The sequence below is a fragment of the Rutilus rutilus genome, assembly GCF_951802725.1.
Source record: "Rutilus rutilus genome assembly, chromosome: 5".
Lineage (NCBI taxonomy): Eukaryota > Metazoa > Chordata > Actinopteri > Cypriniformes > Leuciscidae > Rutilus > Rutilus rutilus.
In genome coordinates this window covers 11,429,830-11,450,507 of record NC_140213.1, presented here as the reverse complement: position 1 = coordinate 11,450,507, position 20,678 = coordinate 11,429,830, and the positions used below count along the sequence as shown (strand labels likewise).

General features: G+C 41.0%; 1 protein-coding gene across 4 annotated transcripts in view; it reads right to left on the bottom strand.

Moving 5' to 3' along the window:
• Positions 1-20,678, bottom strand: part of kiaa1549lb (KIAA1549-like b) — a 196,258-nt gene that overhangs the window by 67,767 nt on the left and 107,813 nt on the right. For all 4 annotated transcript variants that reach the window (XM_084409249.1, XM_084409246.1, XM_084409247.1 and 1 more), the window contains 3 exons: positions 17,030-17,160; positions 2,546-2,670; positions 1,861-2,090 (listed from right to left, as the gene is read on the bottom strand). In XM_084409249.1, coding sequence (XP_084265375.1) covers positions 1,861-2,090; positions 2,546-2,670; positions 17,030-17,160 — 486 coding nt within the window. The remainder of the gene's footprint in view (positions 1-1,860; positions 2,091-2,545; positions 2,671-17,029; positions 17,161-20,678) is intronic.

Below are 20,678 nucleotides of genomic sequence, written 5' to 3'. Positions count from 1 at the left end.
TGTGTGTGTGTGTGTGTGTGTGTGTGTGTGTGAAGAAAAAGTACATACTTTTGAGTGTGTAGCAAAAGTGTAGGCAAGCTTTGGGACATACTACTTCGTCATCGACAGCTCTGTCGCTTAGTTACGTGCATCCTGTCACCATAAACTGCCCTGTCAATCAGCTTGTCACAGTTAAAATCCTCCATTCAATCTAATCTAATTTCCTACCATTTCGGAGAGAAATGTTGTAGCACGTTGATCTGTCAGTCGTGGGTCTTTCATGCGGAGACTCTCCTCATGTGTTTGCAATTTGAATATAATGATTCATTTAAAAGTTAATGGCTAAACGTATCTTTACAAAAGTTTACAATGCTGCTGCATATGAAATATAATGTGGACAACATTTAATAATAAAATTTTGGTCATGTAAGATACTGATAATTAATCACTCAAACCCCTTTATCTAAACCTCTCTACATCACCGCACATTCTCCATGTCTGTAGTTTTTAAACACTTTTTACTCGTGTTTGTAGTTCTAATCGAATCCTCATCCAACGTGCAATGGGTTGTGGGCAATATTGGCTGTTAGAGTGTGCAACGATCTGCACTTCGGATTCTGACCAGAAATAGTAGACCATCCGGTTATCTTTGGAATACTCATTTCAACATACTATGATTTGAGACATACTAATTCTATTTTCGAATACTATTTAAGACGGATAGTATGCGATGCACCGTCTGTTTCACCCTTCAGTTGTCGGTTGTTGTTCGTGTTGCGTGTAGACAAGCTGTTATTTAGCCTTCATCTTCGTTGATTACCTCCCTCAGTTACAGTTGTTGTTTGTCAGACATAAATCATGCAAAAGATCATTAAAACATAATTATTTAAAATTAAAACTTTTTAATTTGACATTATTGCAAAGAGAACTTTTCAAAACTGTGCTAAGAGTTAAAAAATACAGGCCTAGTTTCACAGACTTAGATTAAGCCAGGATTAAAGGTGCTGTATGTAACTTTTTTTATAAAATGAATCCTTTTTTTATTGCCCGTCTGTGAAGGGGTTGTAATCACAAATTACAATGATCCACTTTTCGCGTTTTGCTATTACCTCTGAAGGCCAGTATTCCTATTTTTATGTGAAGTCTCCGGGTCGGATTTTCTGCGAAATCCACCGGATGTGACGTGCATGCGCGCTCCCGAGCCTCTCCGTTTTATATACAGTCTATTGCGACGGCACTGCAGCTAACGACATGGAGTCTGATAACACCAAAAAACGACCTGCCTCCAGCACAACACAGACTCCAACACAAACTCCAATTTTTTTTTTAAAAAACAAACAAAAAAAATTATCTGCTGAAGCTCGTCAGGCCAAACGTCAATCGGATCGACCCAGGACGAAAACACGGATCAACATTGGCAGAGCGTTTGAATTATGGAGAGACCTCCGCTTTGTTTTAGGTATAAAAACAGACCCTGAGTTGGCTTTCATCCTTTTGGACAGGTAAGCTAACAATACTTCAAAGCATGTAAAATATATTGTGATTTTGTGATTTAGTTGGCTCAAGTTAGACATCATTAGTTCGCCAGCTAACGCCGACCATTTGCTAACGTTATCTGATGTGAAAGACTACAGTTGTAACTTTATTGCTTTTCACGAGCACGAGCGCTGTTGTTGCAATCTGAAACATCACCGCTAGAGGCCGCTGGATCCTACATACAGCACCTTTAAGTATAAAGTACACAATTAATACAATTAATAGAGATATAATTTGTGTAGATCAACAAATCTGAGAGACAGAGTCATACGGTAACTATTAAAGTACACAAACAACCTTATCTTGTTTAAAAATACAAGCTCCCATTCAAGCAAAATCACTCACCTCCTGCGATACTTCACAAACGTGGAGCCTCTGTCGTCCTCCTGTTCCAGAGCTCTGCTGTGAGGGTGTGGAGGCCTGTCGTGGCTGTACCTGTGTTGCTGACTCAGGTCTTTAGTGCTGCCTTTCCCCTCAGCTGAAGGGAAGTCATAATATCCCTTCCTCTTAGCCTTCAGTCTTAGCTTATTCCTGTAGTGCTCAATGTCTGACTTCTGCTTCAGAGCCAAATTCACCTGTATACACATAGAGAGAAAGAGAGAAGGTGGACTGGCTAAAAAAAAAACATCCATTAAAATTGTGTCTCAAATTGATTTCCCATAGGTAAAGTGATAGTCTAAAAGAAATCTGTGTCAGGTTTCTTTGAAACCCAAATTTGATAAAATAAGCAATCGAGAGTGTCCATTGAGATATAATCGGAATAGATTTGTGTTGACTAGCCTATGCCTATATGTTAAATAAAGTCTTTGTATAGTTATAGTCTTGCAGAGGCTGTTTCCTGCCGGTCTGTAAACCTGTGCGCTCTGTCTTGCAGAAATTGTGTAACAGTCATCCAATTTGCAATTCTGGAAATTTCATATCCACAGTGTGTGTAATATTTGTGTGTAAAATGCATCAGAAGGTCAGTCAAAAGACTGTGGTCTGTCAGTGGTTGCCGTCTGAGACTGTCTCTAATAAAATCAAGTCTTACCTCTCCATTTAATATGGCAGAGTCCTGACTGCGGTCGGAGGATGCGGGGTGCGAGTAGGTGGGTGGAGCTGCCATTGGTTTTATGGAAATGAGCTGAAGTGATCCTGAAGAACTATCATACTGATCTGCCAAAAACAAAAACTTTCGATTTTCATGGCAGCAAAGAGCTTGGAAAAAGCTACATCAGATTATACAAGCAGAATATAGATAAATCCGCTTCCTGGTTATGTGACAGCAGCCCTGGCTAACATTATCACTTGCAGAAGATAAATTATTTCCCTTTGCTCTCATTTCCTATTTAAAATGGGAAACATTTTAAAGCCTAAACCTAAGATTTAAGCGTAACTTTTGATTTTAATTAACTGGGTCCATTTATCAAGACAAATTAGCTTATAGATGTCCACTTCTGAGAGAATATAAATTATAAGAATATATATTTAATATACAAATATAGGCTATTCATATGGAAGGGGGAAAGAAAATACTGAAGGATAAGCAAATTTAGCATTTTGTCCAAACTATAAAGAATTACACTCAATGTGAGTGGAATAAGAAGTATCTGTGGAATGGATCTTACAGCCCATTTTCTTTTAAAATAATAGTTCACCATACAAAATTTTTAATTCTATCATCATTTACTGATATTATTTATACTTTATAGAACAATAATATTAAGTAGAATGTAATGACTCTTCATGCAGCTCTTTTACATATCACAGTTCACAGTGGCCACATCTGATAAAAACACCATAAATGTAGTGGATATAGGTCAATTATGACAGAATTTTCATTTTTAGAGACCATTTGCTTTAAACTTTGAGAAAGATTTCGATTTGTGTTCGAAACTACACTAAACTACAGTTTACAGATTATTTTAAATTGCATTGCCACAATTTCCACAAGCAATTGGTACATGTTCAAAACTCTTAGTAGGCCTACTAATATCACAACAGATCATCAAAAGTGCACTTTTTTCAAACAAGTCAGCATATTTTCAGTTGTGTATCCTTAGTACAATACACACACACAAAAAAAAGAATTCCAATGTAGAATAAGTATAACACTGCTAAGTATAACACACCGTTGCCATGAAAACCAGAGCGTTGCTATGGACGCAGGATATAACCGTAGAGACGGAATGGACTATTTTCTTTAGCGGAAGCAATATAATCGTTTTTAAATCATTAAACTCCTTTTTAAACTTCCAGAGACTTGCAATTTGTGAACAGCTCACAGAGTTCAAAGTTGAAGGGAGAGGAAACAGTCAAGGACTGTGTAACATTAGATTGAGGAGAGATGTCATCAAAAACAGCATTTTACAGTATGCCATGTGATACCGTAAACAGCAACTTATTTGAACTGTGTGGAACTGTGTGAAATAGGATAACTACTCACCTTGATGTTGTTCTAAAGGCATATTATCTGCTTTTTCGGAACACAAAAAATAAATAAATAAAAATGTCCTGAATTCTTCAGCAAATTCTTCATCTCTCCCCAGACTAAAGTTCCATCTGACAAAGGTCATATGCAGCATGTGCCAACAGAACGTAAGATGTCAAATAAAGAATTAAATAAATAAGAATAAAATAAATCAATTGTAACTAAATTGCAACGTGAACCATGCTTCACAAAGCGGGTTTGTAAGAAAGCCCACAAATCTAGCCCACTCACGTTTTCACTGAGGAGCCGATGACCTGGCCGCTCAACGGTGGTACAGCAATTGTGGCGACGGAAGCCACCTATCCTTAGCGGCCTATCCATACCCCACCAAGTCATTGCGCGCCGGTGACGACAGCATTTTTATTTAAAAAAAATTGCGGCCGAGAGTTCGGTGGTAGAGGGAAAATTTACATTTAATTGTAAGTATTATGTTTTCATTCACTCAAATAGCTAGCGAAACCACAGTTAATAGCCACATTTTTTTCTTTCTTATAAACTTCATCTTAACTCCTTCGTCACCATTGCATGGCTTCATTTGTCAGGTGGTTTGAGGCAAAACTTGTGCTAATATTAGTTTAATAATTGTTTCAGGGAGCAAGGAGCAGACAGCTCAATTTATCAAATTGCGGTCTGAAAATGACCATTTCTTTACGGGGGCGAAAAATGGAGGCAAGACAACAACCTATTTGTAATATTTGCACTAGTCTGTCTCACTTGTGTATTATAAGAAATATCACTCACCCTATAAAGCCCACAACAATAAGAAAAGCAGTAGATACGGCAATGGGGTTTCACTTTTATGTGTTTTTGTAGTGCTGTCATGCAAGCTATGTCTACAAAGGTTTTAACCAAATTTGAGAATCCAGAAATATGATTTCTTAAGTATTTTGTATGCATGTCCTGATGTGTCATATTTTGCAGTGTTAACAATGCACTAATGTTAAGATTGCACCCCTGTGTTAATATTTTTCATAAGTACCTTTTACTGCTTTTGTAGAGCAATTATGGAGAAAATGGGTCTGCTGGGGAGGGTAACTCCCATACAGGCAAAAAAAAAAAAAAAAAAAATACAAAGTATGAAAGTTTATACACACGTCTTTGCTGAAATGTATTCTGCTGTTGTTGTTAACAAGCCATAGTTAATTTGCTCTGCCTTAGGATTGCAAGTATCCTGGGACATGTGAGGGTGTGAGTGGGAAACCCACTGCTGAAACTTGGCCCTGAGGTGTTGGGACAGAGGCATTGCACCAACCCCCCTGTCCTCATTGCCTCAATCCCTGAGGACACACTAGGGCCGAGTTCAGCAGTGGGTGCCCACGGTGAGGAGGAGCCAGGGGCAGCACCACCAGCACCAGCACTAGCACCACCAGCAGGAGCACCAGCACCAGCAACACCAGCAGCAGCACGAACGCGGCGAGACAGCGAAGACATGCAACTACAGAGGGAGGCAGAGGCGAGGAGAGCACAGGAGAGTAGGGAGAGGATGGACAGGCTGTTTTCTCTTCTTGAGAGAGTGATTGAACAATATATTTTTTTTTATATATATTCTTGTTTAACTTTTTTTCACTTATTTTTTTAAAAAGAAAGAAAAATTCTGTACATTATTTATTTTTAAGCAACTTTAAATGTGTAAATAAAAGAGAATGAATTGTTCTGGACATTGTTTATTTTTGTAATGACGGTCATAATTTCTACATGAAACAAATTATTTGTATACCTTTTTTTTTTTCGATAAAATTGTTAAATGAAAATCATTTGTTCTATTGGCTACGTAAAAGTACTTTTTCCAACTATTTCCAACATACATTAAGCATATCAAAATCAACATAAACATTTAAATTTACAGTACATAAAATAAGAAAAAAATGATGTAGACGTTTATTGAGCTGAGACCCTGGTGGTGCTGCTGGACCGGGATGGGCTCCACAATAGAGACCCTGGTAAGGCCTCTCTGCTGGTGGGACATCATCTGGGATGGTCTCCAGTTTGTTTGAGTGCATATTTCCACTATCCACGAAGTTGTCTACCAATAGGTTTGCAGGGCTGACTCAATCGATGGCTGCCATGTCACTGAGCTTTTATTTTCAGAAAGAGTATATTTCTGAAAAAAGTACTTTTAATAACTTCTAATACCGCATTGGGGAAAAACTACAGCTGAAAGCCAGGGCGCATCTGAAGCGCTTGGTCCGGTCTAGCCTACGGAGGAATTATTATTGTCGCCTGGCAACTGTGACAGCTGCCGATGACGAGCGGGATTAATATTCAATATTCGGATTTATATTCAAACAGAGTTGAAAACCAGTATGTTCACCATGATCCATTTGTGTACATAATAAAAAGAATACACTAGCCTACAAAATCACATCAAGGTAAGATATAAGTGAACATTTGAACCTTTGGAAAAAAAAAATATATATATAGGCCTATGTAAGTTTTATTTTATTTTCATATATCATTACATTATTTACGTAAGTTAAGACCCAATACTTGAACAGTTTAAAATGTAATCCGCCAATTCAGGACGCAGCCTCTGAAGCAGCTTAATTTATCTGCCCATGGTCTTGGCTAAGCCGAAAATACATGACCCGGCAGCGCCGGGGCTGAAACATCCTCACCATGTCCTCCAGTAAAATATAAAACATCAAAATGACAATAGCCAATTCTGGCTCCATAGCTGTTTACTCCATATCAAATGAATTATCAGGATGGCAGCTGTCCTTTCGCACCGTTGCTTGGCGCTAGGAGCGGTAATCGGGAACACCTGTTGCGCAATTAGGAAATCCTACGAAGGCTACATGATGCGTCCTTCGAAGGACGCATAGGTTGGATCCTTGAAGTCTGCGGCCTTCGAAGGATGCAGCCCACACACAGCTATGGACTGGCCAAGGGGGCAGTGCAACATATGGAAGTCGCTGGGGTAGCTCCAGCCCAGTTAGGGGGGAGACAATACCGGACAGAGATGGCAGAGCAGACTCTGACAAGGAAAAGACACGGGCTCGCCGATAGGGAAGCCGTACCGTGGGGGAATCCACATATGAGATCACTCATAGGGGAATCACAACATATGGGCACCTAGCCTAACACAGGGGTCAACCAGTGGGCATACTTACCAGTGATAGGCTTGGCGCCGGACGTCTCAGCCACATCTGACTGCAGGGGGTGTTGGAGGAACTCCAGCAAGGTTCGCTAAGCAGGGGAACTCTCCTGTGGAGTAGAATGAGCACACTCAGAATGAGCCAGGTCATTAAGAGGGGAATGGCGGTGGCCCTCCTCATGACCGGCTACTGGTAGCGAGTACATGGGAGGACACTGGCCCTATATGGAGAATCTCGCAAATGTGTCAGGTTTCACCCAGCCCACAGCTCTACAGATATCTGTCAGCGAGGTGCCATGCGCCAGCGCCCAGGAGGAAGCAACACTCATGGTCGAGTGGGCTCTCACCCCTAGGGGCACAGGTTGCCTTGGGACTAATAAGCCAAGACGATGGCATCCACTATCCAAGTGAGCCAAACTCTGCTTGGAAACAGCCTTTCCCTTCTGCTGGCCTCCATAGAAGGCAAAGAGCTGATCTGAGGTCCTGAAGCTCAGTGTTCGGTCCACGTACAGGTGCAAAGCGTGGTCGGGACAGAGCAAAGCAAGGACTGGGTCTGCCTCCTCCAAGGACAGCGCTTGCAGGTTCACCATCTGGTGCCTGAAAGGCATGGTGGGAACCTTGGGCACATATCAGGGCCGGGTTCTCAGGATTACGTGAGATGATGCTGTCCCGAATTCCAGGCACGATTCATCGACCGAAAATGCCTGCAGGCCCCCTGCCCTCTTGACTGAAGCTAGAGAGCTTCTCAGTGAGTTCAGGCAATTCAGCACCGACTGAGCTCACTCATTGGTGAGACAAGCTGTCAGGTTGACCGAGTCCAACACCATACCTAGAAAAGTGATTATCTGTGCACGCGGGAGAGTTTGCTCTTTTCCCAGTTGACTAGAAGCCCCAGATGGCTGAGGTGTCTGAGCACCATGTCCCTGTGTTCGCACAACTGGTCTCACAAGTGGGCCAGTTTGAGCCAGTCGTCGAGGTGATTGAGAATGTGAACGCCGTGCTCCCTCTGGGGGTGAAGGGCCACCTCCACATCATTCATGAAGACACGAGGTGACAGGAACAGCCCGAAGGGGAGGACCTTGTACTGGTATGTCTGACCATCGAAAGCAAAGCGTAGGAACGGTCTGTGTCGAGGGAGAATCAAGACATGAAAGTACACGGGTCACCTTGAGACTGATAGTCCAAGACGATGTCATCCACTATCCAGTGAGCCAACCTCTACTTGGAGACAGCCTTTCCCTTCCGCTGGCCTCTGTAACAGACAAAAAGCTAGTCTGAGGACCTGAAGCTCAGCATTTGGAGCAAAGCAAGGGCTGGGTCTGCCTCCTCCAAGGGCAGAGTTGCACCACCTGGTCCCTGAAAGGCTTGGTGGGAACCTTGGGCACATATCCGGGCCAGGGTCTCAGGATTACGAAATGATGCAGGCCCGAATTCCAGGCACAATTCTTCAACCGAAAATGCCTGCAGGTCCCATTGACTGAAGCTAGCGCAATCAGGAACACTGTCTTAAAAGATAGAATTGTAACCCTCTGGGGTCTAAGGTGTTTTTGGGGTCCTTGAGATGTTTTGACATGCCCTGACATTTGTGCTTTTTTCAGTTGCTTTAAAACATATTAACGGCAAAGGTGTAATTACACTCTATTTAGCACAAACAGGGCTACCATAATATGCGAGCAACATGTATGTACATGTTTGTATTTTTGAGAGAATAATGTTTATGCATGGTTATTGAAAAAACTAAAAATTGCTAAAAACTAAAAAATCTTATCTGAATGAGCAGTCAGGATGATTTTCACATAGTTTTGAAGCAAATATTCTAGGCTACGTGATACAATTTTCAAAAGTCTTGTGAAGAAATAATCAGTATGGGTTTCATGCCCTTATTTCAGTGACAATTTTTTTTTTTGTATTTTCACAAACCATGCATAAATGTCATTATCTCAAAACTACAAACTTTTACATACATGCTGCTGATATATTATTGTAGCAGAGTTTGTGCTAAATACAGTGTAATCAGACTTTAGCCATGAAAATGTCACAAGTAACAGAAATAAGCACAAATGTCAGAGCATGTCAGAACACCTCCAGGGCCAGAAAACACCTCAGACCCCAGAGGGTTAAGGATTCATTAGTTTGAATCTTGGAACAAACACAATAATAACATCTTAGTTGATAATTCAATATACCTACTTTATTTTGGACAAAACATCACATACTATATATTTAACATATGAACAGAAATTGGCGAACAAAAGCTTATTTGATGTGACAGTAGTCTTTTTTACAGTTAAAAACTTTATAATCTATCCAAAACTAATCAACGAAATCTTGTCTAAACATTCATATTTCGTCTGTAACATATCGTTTTTATGATATATTACCATATAAATTTTAATTTGCAGTTTAATACGTTGATTATACAAATACATTTTATTTCAACAGATTTCAGTCGATTTTTACTCATCTCAGTATAGCAATATAGTTTGGTAAAAGCTAAACTAGTAGATGTGTTCGTGTAAAAATAACATGTTTTCTAATGCAAGTGCAAGTATGAATGAATGGCACAGATGCGCGCTGTTGTTTACTACAGCTGTGCCGTTCATTCATTCACACACAGACACGCGATTCATATTTAAACAGTCTTTTTGTGGTTTACAGACACTATTGCATATCGCGATTAGAACAAAGCACTTAAGAATAAAGAACTTACTATTCACAATCCTCAGCTGGATCAGTTGCTCCTCAAAGTGAAACTAAACCAGCACTTCTGAGGTGAATTTCCCAGGATTATTCCTCACAGCGAAGCAAGATGACGTAAAGCGCACGAGTCTGATTAAACTTGATGTGTTTTATCCAGCTGATGTGGGCGTTGACACATTTGCATGGATTGCCTCAGATCATTTGCAAGTGCGCGCTCTCCATGGGCGTGTTCACATTAGCACTTAATGAGCTATAATGAGCTGAACTGAGAACGACTGACATCTCTCTCTTTTCATACAGATTAAATAAACAGATTATTTGTTTTTTATATAAATTACTTAAGGCGAGACACTACAGGTGAATAGGGTAAAAATGTTAACTAGCAGATATCACCATGAAACTTTCCCAGTTGATTACTTACATTAAGATTATTACAAGTTTCCTGTAATTTAATGTTTAAATATGCAAATTAGGCAATATCTAATTAAATATGCACTAATTTGCATATATTTAGAAAAAGGAAATCTGAGTATTGGATAAAGCCAGGTTAAAAAATATTTTTTCATTGTGTTCACATATTAGATGGGAAAAAAATTACAGAGGGATTTATGGATATCTACTTTTGTTATCCTGTAAATCAGAAAATACTGTCAATAGCCTTAAAAAAAATATTTTCGCCATGTTTTTTGGAATAAAATGTTATATAAATCAGGCTAGGAATAATATATTTACAAATCCCTCTGTAAATGTCTTCATAATATAACTAGGTACAAGACTGGAAAGTTTGGTGTATATAGGTGCTACTGAAGTGGAGATTTCGGACTTGGAGTATGAGAGAAAAGTCATTTTGAGAAAACGGCTTTAAAGATTTATCATCAGCCAATGAGATTGCACATTCAGCCCTTTTACTTTCACCATTGGTTGCTGATAAAAAGGAAATGACCATATTTGGATCCGACAGGATTGTACAGAAGAGAGAGAGCTTCCTAACGGTGCATGTGATGACAGGGTGCCAGCAGAGATCGCGGAGCAGCATGTTGATTAAAAACGCAAACTTTTGTTGAATTTATGAGAAATCTACAGACACAAACAGACAAAGTGTAATAAAATAAAGACCTAAATGTGTATTTCGGACTTTTTTCACCACAAGTCTGAAAGAAGACATGTTATTAAAGACAAATATCCAAAAATCTCAAAATTGACCAGGTAAAAAAACCTGATGTTTTTGCCTGCCGTGTCTCGCCTTAATTTAAAAAAAGAGAATTCAAGCTTTATACAGACATATCACTCGTTCCTGTGTGACAAGTATTCGCTGAGTTACAGTTCATTTTCGGACGCCTTTCAGAATGGACTTCACTGACAGAGAGAAGGCAGAACTCGCATCATGTTTATTTTTCTTTATTTGGCAAAAAGCACAACACTTTGTTTTTATTGTGAGTATACAAAAAAAATAGACACTTAACAGTATATACACTTGTATGTAAGATCAAAATCAACAGAGTATTTTGAGTCTCTTTTGCACTGATAAGAAAAAAAGCAAGCTGGTATCGCCGGCGATACCGCTGACCCCAGGGGGTTAAGCTCTACTGACTGCAGCGGCTCAAACAGGGCTTTCTGCAGGGCCGTTAAGACCAGCGAGAGGTCCCAAGAGGGCACAAGGTGAGGACGAGGAGGATTTAGACTTTTCGCGCCTCTTAGGAACCTGGTGATCAGTATGTGCTTACCCAGGGACTTACCATCTATTGTATCATGATGTGTGGCAATAGCTGCAACACATGCTTTCAGGGTGGAGGAAGACAGCCTTTGCTCCAGCCCTTGTTGTAGGAAGGCTCTGACCCGGCATCTCCGAGGGTCTTCTGAGTGAGAAGAGCACCACTCGACGAACAGGTTCCACTTCAGAGCATAAGTGTGCCTCGTAGAGGGCGCTCATGCTGAAGTGATGGTGTCTACTACCGTAGGGGGTAGGTCACCTAAGTCCTCCGCGTCCCGTCCAGAGATGACACGTGGAGGTTCCAGAGGTCCGAATGCTGGTGCCATAAGGTGCAGGTCCTTCCTCAGAGTAATGCGCCAGGGAGGGACTGTCGCAAGGATCATGAGTTTTGGGAACCAGGTCCAGCTGGGCGAATAATGGGCAACTAGCAGGACCTGCTCCTCATCCTCCCCAACTTTGAACAGGGTCTGTGTTAGAAGGCTCACTTGGGGAAATGCATACATGTGCCGAGGGTCCCCTCTGTCAGGGAGTAAAACAACTGGCAGTGGGACATGTCCAGAGAAGCAAACAGGTCTACCTGAGCAGCCCCAAAGCGTATGGATTGAGCCGCCACTCTCCTGGGAACACTGGTTGTCATCAGAGCTCAACGGTTGCACGTTTGAGCTGGCCCGGAATATAAATGGCATGAAGCGACCTCAGATGCTTCTGGTTCCAGAGGAGGAGATGCCGGGCGAAATGCATCATGTGACGGGAGCGTAGCATAGTGTTGTTCGTTCGGACCAGTCCGTGTTTGTCTAGTAGCAGCTGTTTGAAGCGGCCCAATGCAAGACGTACTGCTAACAACTTGAGGCAGTTGATGTGCCACTACAGTCGGGGCCCCGTCCAAATGCCTGAGGCTGCATGCGTGTTGTACATGACCATATGAAGCAATCTGAGTGGCGTTACTGCAGCTGCGGATGTCACATGCCCCAGGAGCCTCTAAAATAATTTCAGTGAAACCGCTGTTCTGCCTCTCAGTGAGTTCAGGCAATTCAGCACTGACTGAGCTCGCTTGTTGGTGAGACGAGCTGTCAGGCTCTGCCCCAGATGGCAAATTTGCACTCTTTCAAGTTACCATCACTGCAACGCTGTCACATCAACACCAACAAAGAGCTTCCCAGACTCATAGACACTTCAAATGATGATTAGAGCTGAGGAGAAACACTTGGCTCGGAAGCAAAAATATGAATGGGCTGGATTTGCAAGCCTCCATATATACCCGTTTCACGGGGCATGGTTTGTGATGCAAATCTCTGCCAATGTGCATTGGCTCATTTAGTTACACTCGAAGATGATTGGGCTCTCAGATTAGATCCCAATTCGACGGTATGTTCCGACATGACGTTCAACGTGACCGACTGAAAGGGAACTTGAACATATATCACTTTATGCTGTTATTGTGAGGGACGTATTTATTTATGTGTGCATGTCGATTTGAGGGTTGTATATTGATAAGTCAATGTGATCCAGGCCAGTCTTCAAATTCAGTTGAATATATATGTGTTTTATGCCAAGCAAAATGTTATAAAATAGTTAAATTAGGCATCAAAGGGTGTGCCTTTATCTGTGTAAGTCTGTATGTCTTTGGGGATGCATGTGTCTGCAAAAATGTGCATGTGACCCTGTTGCTCCCCAGTGATGCTGGTAGCCAAAGTGACAGACTGGATCATGTCAGAAGAGAGGGTCTCATTCATATTCATGAGCTCCATCACTCTTTTCCAGCTGAGGATGGTCATTTGTGGAAAAGGTCCTATAAAACCCCATTTACCATGTAGGGAGACACCCCAACAACCTCACACTGCACCCAAACCAGGGCCGGCCTTAGGGCGGTGCAATGAGTGAGACCGCAATGTGCCCCGTGCTTGAGGGGGCCCCGCGGCAAATGGACAACATTGATAATTTTGTACATTTAATTGCTGGTCGAAATTTTATATGAAAGTAATCATGCCAGTAAAGAGCTCGAAGATAAAATATGTGATGTGTAAAGGTAAATATCACTTGTGAATGGAACTTGTGCATCATTTCCAATAAAGGTGCTTTTTTTTATTAATTTTTTATTATGCAAACATTGTGAAAATACATTATAATTATATATATTTAGGATGCATATAATCAGATCATGGCTATAAATTTAGGTGGAGCAAATTCTGAGTCAAAGCGATATCTTAAGCCAGTGGTTCTCAAACCTGTCCTGGCGTACCCCCAACACTGCACGTTTTCTTTGTCGCCCTAATCAAACACACCTGATTCAATTCATCAGCTCATTATAACATGGGTGAATGAGCTGATGAGTTGAATCAGGTGTGTTTTATTAGGGAGACAAAGAAAACGTGCAGTGTTGGGGGTACGCCAGGACAGGTTTGAGAACCACTGTCTTAAGCTATATAATTATGATTAACCACATGTACGCTGAACACATGCAGTGTGTCAACAATTATGTTCTGTCTTGTCTGCACCTGTTCTTGTTAGTCACTGATTAGTTAACCTTCATCCACCTGTGTCTAATTAGTTCCCTCGTTTACCCTGTGTATATATTCTCCCCGTTCAGTTCAGTTACTTGTTGGGTATTGTTTGTGTCTATGTTATACATGCTGTTGTGTCCTGTTCACATGCCTGTGTACATTAAAGCTTTGTTATATTTTGGAATCAAGCTTCGTCTGTCTGTTTCGGCAACCAAAGCGTGGTGTGGTGGTGATCTAATATTGATTGACAGACTGTTCACACAGGTAAAATGTTATCTTGGAATTACCTTAATGTAGTATATAATGTTTTGTTTATAATCATTATTGAAGTATTCAGGAGAGGAAAAGAAAGTCATGTCAATTCTCAGAACAAACACAACAGATAGATTAACAGGTTATTCACATAACAGTTTAAACTAAAGGATTTATACTTTCACTAATTTGGTAGACTACTACATACAACACTCTGCCCATGATAAAAGAAGAACAGATGTATCCACAATCTGACTTACTAATTGCTAAACTGATGCAGACTGATACATATGTTGCTGATGCGGGTGATTGGTATGGAAGGTTCACAAAGGTACCATAAAATCTGGCTGGGCAGAATGAATTAGCCTCAAAGGCTCTCAATTAGGGAATGTTACATTTACATTTTTTACCATAGATTTACTTTGGAAATAAGTGGGGTGCTGTTGAACTTGGGAGGCAGTGGCGGGCACCTGCTGCCCCTTTTGGTATGCCCATTACATAGCCTACCTTCAAGTTTTAAGGTAAATTTTAATATAAAAAACTAAATTTATGACTTAAAGTCTAGTGTTACGGTAGCCAGCCCTTCTGGATTATCCTTACTCAAGTTTCAGCGCCCCCTTTTGTATGTTTATGGACTCACGTACTTGCTTCCTAGTATGCATTGTTGACTGCTGATTGACTATCACCTGTTCTGATTTAACTCTGATTAGTTAACCTATATCTGGCTTGTTAACCTGGCGTCCCTTTGCGAAATATTGTTTCACTGTTGTGTGCATGTCTGAGCGTTCCTGGTTTTCCTTGCCTACCTGTGTCTTGACTCTTGCTTTGCTGAATCTCTCTGATTGTCTGCAGCCTGCCTAGTGACCCTCTGCCTGTTTCTGGATTCCGTTTGCCTGCAGCCCGCCCTTGATCTCCAGCCTGGTTCTCGACACGCCTTTGTTTAACCCTGAATCTGTTGATGCTGAATCTTATCTTTGACTGAGTCTTTTATTTAATAAATTGTTGCACTTGGATCTGCCTCTGTCATCTCAATCATAACAGAATACTTCGCCCAAACGAAGATCCAGCAACTGTCTGCTGCAGTCCCCGCTCGAGCTTCCCTGCTCGCCACGCATCAGCTCCAGCTGTCTCGACTGACCTCAGTAACGGAGGAACTGCTCAAGGCTGTTGAATCTCTGCAAAAGTCTGCTGTGGCTTCATCTCCAGCGTCAGCATCTCCTGCACCAGTACACGCTTCCAAGCCTCTGACTACCGAAAGTACGAGCCCTCACCTCGCATTCCCTGAAAAGTTCACTGGAGATCCTGGTAAATGCAAAGACTTTGTTTTCAGATGCTCTATTTCGCCCAGCAGCATTCGCTTTATCCTACTGATGCCGATAAGATCGCCTTTGTTTGTTCGCTGCTCTCTGGCCGCGCATTGGATTGGCTCGTCGCGGTCTGGAAAACGGATGGATCCGCCTTCCCCTCATTCGAGGTATTCATGCAGCACTTTCAAGCAATGTTCGATGATGTCCAGGAGGGTGAGGAAGCGGAGAAACAAGCGCATCGCATCAGACCAGTCAAGCCTTCATGTTTCGTCATGCCTGTGCAGCCAGCTCTTCGCGTCGGCACTGTCCGGACCGTGCCTCACGCCGGATCCTTCGAATCCGTTCTCCGCGCCGGTCCTGTTGAGCCTGCGCTTCACGTAAGCCCTGCCACCCGATCAGTCACTAGACTTCATATGACGATATCCAGCATAATAGACCCTCAGCTGATATCAGTGCGATCAACCAGAAAGACTGTGCCTCGCGCCAGATCCTTCGAATCCGCTCTCCGCGCCGGAGCTGTTGTGCCTGCTGTCCACGTGAGTCTTGCCGAGTCTGAGTCAAGCCCTGCCGAGTCTAATGAATCTAGCCCTGCCGATGTTGCTATGTTACGGTAGCCAGCCCTTCTGGATTATCCTTACTCAAGTTTCAGCGCCCCCTTTTGTATGTTTATGGACTCGCGTACTTGCTTCCTAGTATGCATTGTTGACTGCTGATTGACTATCACCTGTTCTGATTTAACTCTGATTAGTTAACCTATATCTGGCTTGTTAACCTGGCATCCCTTTGCGAAGTATTGTTTCACTGTTGTGTGCATGTCTGAGCGTTCCTGGTTTTCCTTGCCTACCTGTGTCTTGACTCTTTCCTTGCTGAATCTCTCTGATTGTCTGCAGCCTGCCTAGTGACCCTCTGCCTGTTTCTGGATTCCGTTTGCCTGCAGCCCGCCCTTGATCTCCAGCCTGGTTCTCGACACGCCTTTGTTTAACCCTGAATTTGTTGATGCTGAATCTTATCTTTGACTGAGCCTTTTATTTAATAAATTGTTGCACTTGGATCTGCCTCTGTCATCTCAATCATAACATCTAGAATAGGTTTAAGTTTACATAAAGCTGTTTTCAAGTGGATGAATATTTTGCCCCACCATATATATATATAATCTATCAACATTTGTTCACTTTGCCTACCATCATGGATTTATTCTATTCAAAGAGCTTAATGCAATGTGGGATTGAACTCTTCACAGTGGATACAATACCTACCAAAAGTAGGTATTTTTGGAGCCTAATTATTCATACCTTTTGGAGTCCTGCCATTTCAAATCAAGAACACACCTCCTTTCAAATATTTATGGAGGCAGCTCACTATAGGGTTTTTTAAGAGAGTATTTTCTTCACAAGATCAAGACATAAAAAAAGAAAGTAATTTAACTGATGGCCTGACAGCACAAGTGCAAAACAAACTAACAGTGGAGGCATTTCTCACCATTACTCTTTTTCATATCTTCCTTTGTGAGTTTCTGCTGTGTTGTGGCTTTTTGCACACTCAAGCCCTTTCCCGAGACCTCCTTCACCGATTCGCTGCTGATGACGGAACCGTCCTCACTTGGCAACCTACTGCAAGTAACCATAGCAACAAGGAGCAGTGAGTGAGTCTTTGCATGTGTAAAATGTCATTTTCTTTGTCTGCATCATTTCATACACATATAAATGCAACGACATTATCAAACAGACACACACACACACTTTCTTATTGCCACCTTGGAATTATAAGTTTCTATCTGCATTCTGAGCAGTTTTGAGATATTCAGCTTCAAAGTTTTTGAAAAAAAAAAACATCACATAATGTAAATAAGTTATCACAGAATAAGAATTTGTGAATAACTCAATTTTGAGAAAAATGTCAGATAGAACCTTAATAATTCCAAGGTGACATATCAAAAACTAGAGCTAAAACAACAGTAGCTTTAGTAGCTGTGCTAAAGCTTGAACTATATCAATAGTATAGTGTTGATGTGTTTTGATTTTGAAGATTTCAGACTTCTTAATATATTTAGTTTTTATATTTTAGAATCATAATAAATTACAAATAATTACATATTGCATGCTGTAATATATTAAGGGAATGCTATAGTATTAGAAAAGCATATGCATTGATACATATAGATAAATATATTTCATACATTATAGCATATTATAGTACAACTTATTAGGCCTATATATTTATAGAATAGCAAAGGAGGCCTAATCAATATACAAGACTGAACCACAGATGTGAAATATAAAGGCTATCATGATCATTTGTTTAGTTTATAATACGTTTTATTTTTAACTTAAACAAATACAACATTAAAAATTCATCGGCTTAGACTGCATTTGAAGAAAAATAAACATAACACAACTCATTTTTACATTTCCCGCTGTTGTCACTTGTCATCATCGTTGCTACGATATGTGACTCACAATGACTGAAACGACCAATTAAAAGGGCATTATGTGATGATGTTCCAAGATGTCAAAAACGATACGCTGATCATAGACAAACGGGGAGAAATTAGTATCTACCGCACCGTCAGGTTTTTTTTCTTATCATAGCCTACAAATGTCTTCGTTCATAGTCTGACATAGGCTATATTAGAAGCTATGTGTCTGTCATGGATTTGCACTGAATTGATTCTCAAAAATACGGAACAAAGTGCATTCCGTATCAGTTCAATACGGAACAAGACTTTTATGTGTCAAATACGGGACGATTCCGTATTATACGGAACGGTTGGCAAGTAACCTTAGTCTGAGTCTGAGTCTGAGTCATGCACATGGATCCTGCTTCCTCCTCTGCTTCAACCAACATGACAGAAAGGTTTTTGAGGGGTCAGACTTCAACTTACAGACTATTAATATTCACATAGCTGTATGGTCAGTACAGTCATTTTGAATAAAATAATCTTATTGCTGTGAGTATATGCTTATCCTATTTTGTGTTGGTTTTATCGAGATCTCAGAATCAAAAAAAAAAAAAAAAAAACTTTTTCTTTTCATGCTTCCCTCACTCTCTGTCCTCTTACTTAACCTTGTGATGATTGAGTATTTCAAGAAAGCCTAACTATTGAAATTGGAGAAATAGCTACTATAGTGTGTCCTTTAGAGACACTCATGTCAAAAGTTTGGAATAATTCAGATTTTTAAAAATGTTTTTGAAAGATGTCTCTTATGCTGCGAAAGTTCGTTGAGACAAACTTTAAGTTGGCTTGAGAAAGTTTGGACCAGAAAGTTTTTTGCTAGGCGGTTGCTAAGGTATTCTGGGTGGTTGCTAGGCAGTTGCTAGGGTGTTCTGGGTGGTTGCTAGGATGTTTTGGGTGGTTGCTAGGCGGTTGCTATGATATTTTTGGTGGTTGCTAGGGTCTTTTGGGTGGTTGCTAGGGTGTTTTGGGTGGTTGCTAGGGTGTTCTGGGTGGTTGCTAGGCGGTTGCTAGGGTGTTATGGGTGGTTGCTATGGTGTTGCTAGGCGGTTGCTAGGGTCTTTTGGGTGGTTGCTAGGCGGTTGCTAGGATATTTGGGGTGGTTGCTAGGGTGTTTTGGGTGGTTGCTAGGCGGTTGCTAGGGTGTTTTGGGTGGTTGCTAGGCGGTTGCAAGGATATTTTGGGTGGTTGCTAGGCGGTTGCTAGGGTGTTCTGGGTGGTTGCTATGGTATTCAGAGCGGTTAATATGGTGTTACTAGGTGGTTGGTAGTTGTTACAGATGGTTACTATGGAGTTTTTATAGAGTTCTTAGCATGATCTTGGCATGATTTAACACTTAACTAATCGCTATTAGCATGTAGCTATTCACTGCTAGCATGTGTAGCATGTTGGAAGTGCTGTTTGCTAGCGTGAGTCAAAAGATCCAAACCTCATCTCTATACGATGTTCTGATACAGAGATATAGGTCTTGCAAAACGGTTGCTAGGGTACTCAAGTTTGGTTGCTGTGGAGTTGCTTGGGAGCTGGAAGCATTGAACTAAAGAAGTTTAAAGTGGTTTGAAGTTTAAAGTAGTTTAAAGTAGTTTGAAGTTTATGATAGATAGATAAATAAGTTAGATAGACAGACACACACACACACACACACACACACACTCAGACTACCTCGCTCACACACATACTCAGACACACACACACTCAGAGTTTATGAGTTTAGAGTTTATAAGTGTATAAATTGATGAGTTTATAAGTGTACGAGTTTAGAGTTTATAAGTTTAAATGAGTTTAAGAGTTCATAAGTCTATGAATTCATGAGTTTATTAGTTAATTAGGTATTAAAGGTGGGGTATGTGATTTGCAAAACGGCCGGCAGATTTTGAAAATACACATCTCAAATGGTCCTACCTTCTTTCCTTTGACTCCACCCATTCGAAGAACATGGACATGGATGGGGGAGGGGGGTATGGTACGACCGTTTGATTGACACACTTACTGTCCAATGATTCTAGGTGGTCTTGGAAATGATTGGCTGGAGTTTTTCGAGTCCTGCCCGTTCCACAGATCATTAAATTGCTTAATTTTCATTTCAGTGCTTCTAACTCAGTGGCTGTAAGTGGGTTAGGAATAGGATTTCAAGTGAAACATTTAAATTTAAGTTAATTAGTTTAAGTGTATGAGTTTAGAGTTTATTAGCTTAAATTAGTCTCATTGGCTAATATAGATTTTAATTTTTGTCGGTTGGTGAGTTTGAATCTGAAAACATTCCACGATAAGTCAATGGGAGTTTTTCCGAGTTTTGATCGTCATTTGTAGGAAAACCGTAAGTCCGATCAGTCTGAAAAGATATAGCACACTAAGTCAGAACAGTCTGAGTGTCTGAGCCGAGTTTGGAGTATGTAGAGTTAAAGCTCTAGGAGAAGTTTGATATAGAAATTTAATTGTCAGAAGAAGAATAATAACTGGATGCGAAAGTTCGTCGAGACAAACTTTAAGTTGGCTTGAGAAAGTTTGGACCGCAAAGGTTGCTAGGGTGTTCTCGGTGGTTCCTAAGGTATTTTTGGTGGTTGCTAGGGTGTTCTGAGTGGTTGCTATGGTGTTGCTAGGGTGTTCTAAGGTATTTTGGGTGGTTGCTAGGGTGTTCTGAGTGGTTGCTATGGTGTTGCTAGGGTGTTCTAAGGT